At 44.3% G+C, this 11,373-nt stretch overlaps 1 protein-coding gene across 5 annotated transcripts in view; it reads left to right on the top strand.

The window, feature by feature from the left end:
- Positions 1–10,368, top strand: part of SV2B (synaptic vesicle glycoprotein 2B) — a 179,211-nt gene extending 168,843 nt beyond the window's left edge. For all 5 annotated transcript variants that reach the window (XM_045067211.1, XM_045067212.1, XM_045067210.1 and 2 more), the window contains exons 11-13: positions 657–857; positions 4,855–5,014; positions 7,284–10,368. In XM_045067211.1, coding sequence (XP_044923146.1) covers positions 657–857; positions 4,855–5,014; positions 7,284–7,467 — 545 coding nt within the window. In that variant the 3' untranslated portion in view covers positions 7,468–10,368. The remainder of the gene's footprint in view (positions 1–656; positions 858–4,854; positions 5,015–7,283) is intronic.
- Positions 10,369–11,373: the final 1,005 nt, after the last annotated feature.

Here is an 11,373-nt window from a genome sequence, read left to right on the forward strand (position 1 = left end):
ACCCAATTCCTGTGTCTTCTGCTTCCTGTAAGTTGGGTAGCCTCAACTACCCATGGCTCTGCCTTGAGCCATGAATGGCTCAGCCTTGGTGTGGACCCTGGTGTCATCTCATTGATAGAAACAGGATGGTTTGGGGCACCTCAAGGGCTCAGTTGGTTAAGCATCTACCTTTGTCTCAGGTCATGATCCCAGGGTCCTGGGATTGAGACCCACATTGGGCTCCTTGCTCAGTGGAGAACCTGTTTCTCCTTCTCCCACTGCCTGCTGCTCCCTCTGCTTATGCTCTCTTTCTCTTGCTCTCTCTCTCTGTCAAGTGAATAAATAAAATCTTTAAAAAAAAAAAAGGAATTAAAAAAGAAAGAAAGAAACAGGATGGTTTCCTGGTTGAAAGACGATGTATTTAGACATGTGTTTCCATGAGCATTCACTTCATTTCCCTTTGCTTATGGGAAGTTGAAACAGTCATTACCTTGTTAGGGTTTTCTTTCTCCATCCATACCTGGCCACACGTCACCGTGACTTTGAGATTGTCTGATTGCCGGAGGCGTGGGGACAGCCTACCCTTGGAAGACGCGTGACTCCATCCCTGCCTCTGCCCCATCTCTCCCCAGCCCCTGTTCACTGTACATGAACCCACGGTATCCTTCTCTCCTCAGACCTCTACAAGCATAAGTTCATCAACTGCCGGTTTATCAACACCACCTTTCTGGCGCCGAAGGAGGGCTGCCACATGGACTTTGAGCAGGATAACGACTTCCTGATTTACCTCGTCAGCTTCCTTGGCAGTCTGTCTGTCCTGCCTGGCAACATCATTTCTGCCCTGCTCATGGATAGAGTGGGAAGGCTCAAGATGATCGGTGAGTAGTTAGGGATGCTGCATCTCCTCCAGTAGGTGAGGATCGTGGCTTTCAACATGTTTTAAGGAGAGGATTTTTTCTTTTTCTTAAATAAATCTTGTACTGGAAACCAAACAGGTAAGATAGGATCTGCTGGTGAAGAGCCTAGCAGGCAGGCAAGGCTCCAAAACCCCCAGATTCCACGGATGTAGTCTGAGACCGATGGTCCAGGTCAGGGAATCCTCTTCATTTCCCGACTGAGCGATTCTGGGATAGTCACTCACACTATTAGCACTTCAGTAGGGATGTTAAATATACCCATTCTACCCGCTTTGTAAGATTATTGTCAAAAAATACATTAAATGCTCTTCAGTGAACATTGTTTCATCTGATGGGTTTTTAATAGATTGCATTGCTTATTATGATTTCATGGTGATGACACTTAGGCTTTGGAGGTGCACAGACTCATATCCAAGTCTTATCAGCTCGAGGCTATCTGACTTGGGACATGTTCCTTTACTTCTCCAGGCTTCAGTTTCCATATCTGTACCTGTAATTAGCTGGTCGGGTTTTGTGAGGCTTGAGCATAATGTAGCCAGAGCATCTTATAGTGCTTGGTGCCTGTAGGTTCTCAAAAATGGTAGAAGTTTTCAGGTATGACTTGCTTCACTGCATCAGGATTCACAGAAGTTTGCTTCAGAAACACATGCTATGCATGGAAAATAAAAATAACAAAACATATACACCCAGGGCCAGGGAAAATATATATTGGAATATATTAATTGTAAGGCCAGCATGGGGACGAGAACAACACACTGATACACATGCCGTGAAGGGTCTGTTCTGGGATGTAGCCGATCAGGAAAATTAATACCAACTCCCTAGCAGGGAAGCTCAAAGGGGAATAAAATAAATCACATAGTCGTTTTGTCAGAGTAGAGCAAATTAATCAGAGCTCGGCAAAGGGAGCTCTTGCCAGTGTAGGGCTCGTGGAGTATTATTATTGTAAAAGTAGCATGAATATTTAGAAAGGGGAGCACAAGAAATGCTGTATGTTGTGAGGTTGGCATCACAGTCACAGACAGAACTCTCTCCTGGGTCAGAGGTGAGGCCCTGGTTAGACCTGAAGCCCCTGAGGGAAGGGCAGCGTTGACTCAGTCCTCAATGCCTGAGTTTTTCAGCCCACGTATACCCTGTGCAAGACCAGCAGCTCCGACTTAGGTAGCCATCTCTGCCAACATTTGCTTTATGAGTCTGCACACCTTCCTTTCCTTCTCTGAGCTTCTGTTTCCAATTATGAAAGTAATACCAACCTTTGCTCAAATGTGATAAGGTGTGTGAGAGTAGATGGGTGATGTTTCTGCCATTCTGCCCCTGACCTTTCCAGCCCCAGGTTGAACAGCGAATACGGTGGTTGAGCCCTGGGGGGTAGCCTGGGACATCCTTGGGGAGGCAGGGTCTATGAGGGGTGGGGTGGATGCCCATGTGCAGGGGTGTAGCCTGCCCCCTGGAACAGCCTCATAATCCCCCATGGAGGCAGAGTTTAGGCTGGGCAGGGGGAGGGGGCAGGACAGCCGGAGAGCAGACACCCCCTTTACAGCCACAGCAGCCTGTCTTGACATGAATGTATCCCAGATCAGAACTGATTTCTGTCACGTTCCCCAAACTGGACATCTGGAACTACTATTTCTCATTCTTTGTAGCCTACTCTTTTATTAATGTCTGTATTTTGGTTCTGAGCTGCACTGTTAAAAGCACAGACAGTTCTTCCTTCTTTAGTAGAAGGTCTAGCACAAGGCGGACCAACGGTGATATTCTTAGTACGCGGCTCATACTAGATGTTCAATAAATATCTCAATGGGATGTAGGTGACCTGTTTTGAAATAGTCTTTCCACGAATGAAAAGAACTATTTCCTCAGACAAATTCCTCTTGGATCTGCCGGGCCATAAAATGTACTCTGCTGTGCTATTTCCAGAGTAGAAGTCATGTCTTGTTAACAACAAAGTAGAAGTTTTCCTGATGAGGCTGTTCTCATTTATTCACTGGATAAGCGGTAATATATGCAGGGCTTGTTCTCTGCCAGGCTGTGTGTGGCACACAATGAGAAGGCAGCAGTAACGGAGACAGACGGCATCCTCATGCTCACCTATTGGGAGAGACAGACATAAACTAGAAATTTCATTGAACAAACACTTATAAAGCACGGATTATAGGTCAGGCTTCCTGCCAAGCATTTTGTAAATATTAATATATTTAACACTCTATAACCCGGTGAGGTAGGTACTATTTCTTGTCAACATTTTACAGAGAGGGAAAGTGAGGCAGCATAGGGAGTTTAGGAGGCTTGCTCAAGGTCACACAGGGGAAGACGTTGGGATTTGAACTCGGGCCTCTCCATCACAAGGGAAATGAGAGTTAACAGAGGGGAAGTACAGTGGGTCACAGGGCTCTATAGTAGGATTAACTAATGTAGTTGAGAGGTCAGTTGTCTGACTGTCACTTGATTTATTCGATGGTAAGGTTTTGTATTCAGTAAACTTTTGTCAACATTTATTGTAAGCTAGACACCATGGTTGGGCGATTTGAGGGAAGTGTGCATTTAGGTGATATAGGTCCCAAGGCCCTTGTGGCCCCATAGATATTTGTCTCCTTCTTAGCTGTTTGGAAAGATGTTACCAGGTGACCTGCTCACAGCCCTGCCCCCTCCCAGAATCAGCAGAATTCAGGGGACAGTTACCATGTCCCAGCTCCCCAGCAGAGTTTGACATCAGTGTTGGCAACTCCAGGTCCGAGATTCTAGCCGAAGGCGTCCCCACCAGGGGGGTCCTTGTGGGTGAGGCCAAGCCACCAACATGGCTTCCTGTCAACGGGACCCCCAGGGTCCTGATGCCTGGGAAGGACCGTTGGTCTGTTTCCCACTGGGTGTTTGGAAAGCTAATTTCTTTGTTTCTTTCTTCTGACTATTCCCACTGCATTTCCAGCCATAGTCCTGGTCCACACGCTGCATCCATTCCACATTCCCCAACCTCTTCTGGGCTGGATGGAATGGATTTGGGCAGCATTTGACATGGCCTTCTTCCAGTGAGAACTTTTATCATGAGCTGCATCAGTCAGAGTGCTGGTGGGAGAAAGAATCTACCTTGGATAGTGCTAATGAAGAGACTTTATGCATGGGATGTGGCTTTTAGAGTCAGGGGGTGGGGGTGCAGAGGCACCCAGATGCTAGTGAAACTGGCAGCAGGTACTGTCTCTAGGATTGCAGGGAGAAGATAGCACTCACAGCCCAAGGAAAGTTGGAACCATGGAGGCAGAGGCTCCCTGAAGGAACTATAGTCCCCATCAGGGGGAGGGGATGTAGCCATTGCCAAAAAAGGGCTTATAAATAGGCTGGGAATTGGGAAGAAATACTCCAGTCCCTAACTGCTCCCAGCTGACAAGGGAGCCACAGGTATGCAGTCCCTGGGGGGTTAGCTTCTCAGGGCACAGGGCAAGGCTGAGAAGGTAGATCAGATGTCTGGGGTGGGGATGGGATAAATAGGGAATCAACAGCAGGGCCTTCAGGTTTTCTTCTGCAGCTCATTTACAGTTCTGTTCTCAATAGCGTGTAAGCTCCATGAGGATTTTTTGATATTGATATATTTCTGGCACCCAGTACAATGTCTGGGACATAACAGATTCTCAAGGAATGCCTCCTCAGCCTCTTCCCCAGTAATTCTGGGCTGGGCAGCACCACAGAGTGAGGATTTCAAAATCCTTCCCAGGAGGCTAACCCTGGTGACATGATCCATGCAGAAGACTCTAATCCCATGGTTGGAGGGCCATGTGGGGAGCTGAGCTTTCTCCTTATAGAAATGGGCCTGTGACTTGAGGGAACCTGTTACTTCAGGTGCATCTGTGAAGATGGGAGTGGGTGACAGTCTTATCTAAGACATGCGCTTCATGTTTTTTTTGTTTGTTTTTTGTTTTTTATTTTTTGTTTTGTTTTGTTTTTTCCTGCCCTCGTCCTGCTCCTGTAGGTGGCTCTATGCTGATCTCGGCAGTCTGCTGCTTCTTCCTGTTTTTTGGCAACAGCGAGTCTGCGATGATTGGCTGGCAGTGCCTGTTCTGTGGGACCAGCATTGCCGCATGGAATGCTCTGGATGTGATCACGGTGGAGCTGTATCCCACCAATCAGAGGTCAGTTCTTCCCTGGGGTTCCCTCTGGGGCTTGTTCGGACTTCTTTGGCCAGAAATCTACCCATTCCAACACCTTCCCCCACAGCCACCTTGGTCTTCTGATGTTTCACGGACAAAGCAAACACCTCTTTGATGGTTGAGTTTCTCCTGCATGGGGGTTGGCATAGGTACGGAGGTGAGCAGGCTAAAGCCTGATGGGGTGGGGAGAGGGTCTAGATACAAAGGACAAGTATAAACCATGTTTGGGAGAGAGGAATGAGGGCGACACCATAGGTATCATGCACTCCGAAGAGAGGTGATAACAGGCCTCTAATGGGAGAGAGGGCAAAAAGGTGAAGAACTAGATAAGCAAAGGGTGGCGGAGAGAGAAGGGCAGATAAAGGTGGGGATGATGCCTGATGGTCTAGGGCATTTGCAGAGAATGTGGTAGGAATGCCCAGCATTTATTTCTATTTTTGTGCAAGCCATATGGGAAGAGGCTTGGTTGAAAGGCATAGGGTCAAAGCCATTATGCAGCAGTTATCCCTCCTTATGGAGAGGGAGCTGTAAATTTTAAGGATGGCAGGTTAAGTGGCCCTATGGTCAAAAGGCATTTGGAGTGATGTGGAAGGCAGGTAAATGAAATTCTGCAAAAAAATCTTAATGATATTCCCCCAATTGGTGACAGAGGTATTAGAATATGGAGAGCTATGGCAAAGCACAGCATTCCATATTTGGAGCCCCTCTCCCCTGAACCAAGAGCTTCTAAGTTTTACAAAAAATAAGAGGAGGAAAATTATCATTATTTCCATTGTATATGCTTTTACATCTAGGAAACTTGAGACAATTAACAAAAGAGACTGTTAGAAACACTAAAATAATTTGATACGGTGGTCAATAATAAAACTAACTTAACATATGGGATTTAAAAATGTATCTAAAAATGTAAAAGTAAAATTGAATTCCATTTAGTAATAGCAGAAATCCTAAACTATTTAGGATTATAAGAATATAAGGAATAATAAGAAAAATGAAACACTTATGTGAAGAAAACCATAAAGCTTTACTGAAAGATGAAACAGAAATCTTATATATATGTCAAGATATACTTTACGAAATTCTAAGAAGATTTATTCTCACACAAATTTCAAATCTTTTGTTTTTTTCTAACTTCAATGAATCCATTCAGAATTCAGTGAGATTTTTTCCTTCCCTCTGGAAACTTGGGGCAACTTTGGGAATTTCATGTAGAGAAATACACATGTGAAAATACCCAAGAAAGTTCTGAAAACAAAAAGATTGGGATTGGGGGATAGTTATATATAAAGTGATTAAAAATGTAAAAAAAATTAATGTACAAAAATGTAAACACATTCTTAGTAAACCTGTGATATCAAAAAGAAATATTTTGCTTCAGTTGAAGAGAGCTGGTGGTGAGAGTATAGTCTCTGTATACAGATGGAGTCAAGAAAGGACAGATGATTAGTAGCAGTTACCACTGAGGGGACACCTGGCTGGCTTAGTCAGTAGAATATGTGACTCTTGATCACTGGAGCGGTGAGTTTGAGTCCCATGTTGGAGGTAGAGATTTCTAAAAAAAAAATAAATGAACTTTAAAAAAAATAGTAGTTGCTCCTCAGAAGTGTAATTGGGGGATAGTTAGGATTAGTCTTTCCCATGGGTGACAGAAATCTCAAATAACGGCAGCCTTGGGAAGGTAGGCATTTCCTTTTTGTCTCCTGTAGAAGTCCAGAGCAGGTACTACAGACTCTTTTCATCTTGTTGTTTGCCCTTTCATGAGCTCTGCCATGGGCTAAGATGAGACCATCTACATTTTTGGAAGCAGGATGGAAGGAAGAAAAATGGAGGAGAAGAGAGCAAAAAGTATCACTCATGACATCTCTCAAGGAAATTTCTTAGGAGCTGCCATTTGCACTTATATCCCATTGGCTAAAAACAGTCACACAGCCAGACTCTGAAGCAAGGGAATCTGGGAAATGTAGTCTACATTTGAAAAGAAAAAGAAACAAGTGTGAAGGAAATACTCCAGAATGTGAATAGTGGTGATTGTCTTTCAGTGGTGGGATTCTATATCTTTGCATCTTTGTGTTATTCTGTATTTTCAAATTTGATTAAAATGAGAATGTTTGACTTTTATGTTTAGGGACAGAAGTCTCCTCCCACATCTTCACTATACATTCCCTCACAACAAGGGAAAGGACCCAGTCCTGTTCATCCAAGGAGGTCAGGTTCATCTTTTAGAATGATTTACTTTCTCCTTCTTTTACAGGGCGACAGCCTTTGGCATCCTTAATGGATTATGCAAATTTGGTGCCATCCTGGGAAACACCATCTTTTCTTCTTTTGTTGGGATAACCAAAGTGGTCCCCATTCTTCTGGCTGCTGCGTCTCTTGTTGGGGGTGGCCTGATTGCTCTTCGGCTGCCAGAGACCCGAGAACAGGTCCTGATGTGAACAATCTCTGGGGAAAGAAGATGTTGGAAGACCCTTATCCAGGAACCTTGAATGCACCCATGCTTCCTGTCTATCACTGTCCAGAGGACACTGTCCAGAGGACACAGGAGGCGAAGTTGATTTTGTGACTCCTAGTTTAGGACCCATCAATATGTTTGTAACTCAGGTGACTGATTTGGGGGTGTCCTGAATCACCTTCAGAATCCCAGAGCGGTGTTCTTGGCTTTGGGTCTCCCCAGCCCAAAGCAGGGGAAGAAGGATCACAACTTCTAGTGGGTGCACACGCTGAGCAAGGAGTGTGTATTCCCCCTACCGAGGTGAAAGGACTTATTTGCATTTCAAAATGAATTTGAGGGTGAGAAACATTTAAGTTCCTCCTCCATTTATGGAGTTCCTCAGAGCCTGGTGATCTAACAAACTGACTCGCCAAGAAATTAGAGTCATAAATATTGGGCTTGAACTACAGGATACTTATATTTTTGCATTTAAAGGTATCACTGAGCCCTATGTTCCATTTGAAAATTGGCACAATGGCATTGAAGATACTCTAATATAGAAAACCAAATATTTGAGCAATATCTATAGAAATCTGCTCTGCCCTCAACCAAGTGTCCTAAGTTTTCCATGACAATTAGGTGGTAAATTTAAGGATGCTATTCATTCCTGTTTTGATCTATTTAAAGAAACATAATGTGATAGGTATTCTGTAAACTAACTTTGTACATAACTATATCTGGGTTTAATTTGCAGAAATGGTACCTGCAAATATTTGCCAGTGTTTTAGCCATATTTTGGGAGTAGCTGCTGTTTGGGGTCCCAGGAAATTGGGTCTGATTGAATGAAATGCAAGCACAATATCTTATAGCCATTTAACTTGCTGTCAGGAGGATGCACTTTGCAAACTCACTTTGTACAGTTCATTTAAACCAGGCACTTTTCTTCGTGTAGGTGGAGTAGTTACTTTTCTCTCTTACACAGATCACTTGTGAATCAAGCTCACCACCGTGGATACCAGCATTAGATGTTGCTGCTCCCCCAGAAACAATAGAAGGATTCCGGGTCTCTGGGGTTCTCTTTATAGGCAAGAATAAAACACAGTGGACAAGATGAGTGATTGAGGAAGGGATGGGGAAGTGTAGCCACAGTTCTCCAAAGTGTACATTCTTTCTATTTCTTTTAGCTGTGAAATGTGATCTGTATTTGTTATCCTGGTCAGTTCCCATGAGAAGTCTATGCTATGTGTCTTGGTTCAGGACTTTTGAAAACAAATGTCATTGGCATGGAAATTAGGGCATGTACTGGATGTCAAGTATGTTTCTCTTCAGTGCTCCAAGTAAATTCTTTTCTGAGATGTTTGGAACATGAGTTGGGGTGGGTGCTGTGGGGTGGGGAACCCAGGAAAAGTGCTTCGGGAAGGGTCAGCAACAGGCTGAAGTCTTGACAGCACAGAAAAGGAAGGTTTCATGCACCGGAACGATCTAGAATGGAAGGACAGTGGGCTCTGAGCTCTTGTACCTGAAGGTTGGACTGGCTGAGGCCAAGTGAGCATCAGTTTGTAAGAACTCATGCTTCAAGCTGGTTTGCAGAGTTCTCAGCGCTGTCAAGGGCCACACATTCCCTACGCAACATATCCAAAAACTGACGCGAGATAATGATGACCCCATGGAGTATTTTCTTGTCCTTGGGGAAACACTTTGGTCCCAGGACAGCTTCAGGCCCCCTTGTGGTTGTTTTCTGGAGTAACGGGTATACAGGAGGAAAGAGTAAATATTACACCTTACCACCTTGGATCTGAGATCAGTTTTAATGGTTAAAATGTTGACTTTGCTTCTCTTGTCTCCTACCTCTTTATTCACTTTTTTTCTTTACAGGGAAGGAAGACATGTCAACTCTGATTTGACACCCAGATCCCCGTAAATACATAAATATACTATTGTGTATTAACGTTTCTCTCAGTGTTTTATAGGAGTTATGTAACATAAAGGCTGCATCAGTAATGAGAAGCCCAATGTAACACAGCTGTAACAGACTTTCTGTATTCTGGCCATATGAAATACAGTGGCTTGGTTCGTTCAAGGGAAGTGTGTAAACAGAGATGGCCACGTTCCTTGTAACGTTCTTTTTCAATGGGATGATACCATTTAATGAGCAGCTACCATGGAGGAAATGTACAAAGCAGAGTCTGCATTTGTCGTGAAGAGGAATCTTGTAAATCTCATGTCCGATTAATTTTTGAGTGTTGAGGTGGCTGCTGTAATTGGGGGGTCGATTCCATTTGGTTTTCAAGCTCTAACTTCTGCGTGACCTTTATGGCTCCTTAAACCGACCACCTAACCAACCAAGGGCAGTTTTGGTCTCATCCATCATATCGGCCTTTGTAAAGGGTGCAGCCAGACTCTGCGGCCTTTCCCCGTCCGTGAAGGATTGCCTGACGCTGGTATACCTGGCCATTTCTTAAATGCTGTCATGCCTGCTGAGATCAATGTTTCTTTAAAAATAGTCTCCGTGGCAAGTCGTTGGGGGATAACGTACAGCATTCCTGGCCAGGCACTTCTTTTTCATTTCATGTTCCACCCTGAGAGACTCCCGATGGCATCCTTGTGGCGTGGAAGATTGAGGTTCTCCTTCGTAAGGCAAAGCTATTCACAGTTCATGATGTATTTTATGATGCCCATTTGGGGAGCCGTTACTTTTAACAGCCTCAACTGTGTTGTATCATCTCTTGATGCTAATTTCTGACCTTCTGTTTTATTGGACATAATTAGTGAAAGCGGTGTGCCTGTTTGTGAAGTTTATCGCACATGCACTTGAGGTCATGTGACAAATAACCACATTCCCAGGGTCCCCCTGCTACCTTGTATTAGCTCAGTAAAAGTAATAATAAAAATAATTATAAACAAACCTTTAAGAACTGAGGCTAGAGGTTATTTCCAGACGCTAAGGTGTCTTCTGGATTCCTAAGTGGATTGGATCGGTTGGGGTTGACATGTAGAAAACCATTTCTTTCACCTTATTTTGCATAGGGGGACCTTGAGAGAGCAAATGATGATACGACCAAGGAGACGCGTATCACTGGGAGCGGGTTACAAGGCCTGCAGTGATGCTGTCTCTATGATTCTGGAGTAAACTCTCAGTCTGAGATCTCCTAACTGCAGGACCTCCCATTGAGTCTCTGAGAGACGGGACGAACACACAAACATTTATCCTCCATTCCCAGAGGCCATTCATAGACAACTCACTTGATTGTCTCACCCGGAAAAAGGGGAAGGATCATCGTATGAAAAGATTGGTATTTATTAATTCATCTAGTCACTGATTCATTCATGTATTCAGTAAATCCTTACTGAGCCCATATCGTGTGCCAGGCTCCATGCTAAGCCTGGGATCCACTGGTGAAAACCACGGTCATAGTCCTGCCTCCTGCTTCCATCTACTTACGGCAAGTGGGCAGGATGGTTATTAAGTTGGCAATAAAAACAGTGTGCGATGATCTTATCGTCGGAAAAATATACCTTCTGCTTGTAAGAAGGTTCTCATTTCCCTGTGAGCCAACTGTGGATTTCTGAATCTCACTGTTTTCTTTCCTGTTTCTCTTTTCCTCTAAGAGTGTACTCATTTCTTATCTTCATAAACCAGGTAAAGGAAAAGACACCTGCACTCGTTTTCTCCAGAAAGTACTCAGTTTTTACTTCACTGACTTTGCAGAGGGTTGTCCGTGGAAGAAGGGCTGAGGGCCTGGAACGCAAGCAGGGCGTTGAGCAGCAAGCAAGACTCTCCGTAGTCCCAGGAAAGGGGTGTCCACTTTCACGGTTGGCTCATCTAGGGGGCATCTGAACCAACACTGACCCAATCTTTAGGGTTTGGTTGGGATTAGGTTGGATAACATATGGCTGAAGACCTCAACCA

This window comes from Mustela putorius, unplaced genomic scaffold (assembly GCF_011764305.1).
Source record: "Mustela putorius furo isolate JIRA1106 unplaced genomic scaffold, ASM1176430v1.1 tig00003875_pilon_pilon_pilon, whole genome shotgun sequence".
In the NCBI taxonomy this organism is placed as follows: Eukaryota; Metazoa; Chordata; class Mammalia; order Carnivora; family Mustelidae; genus Mustela; species Mustela putorius.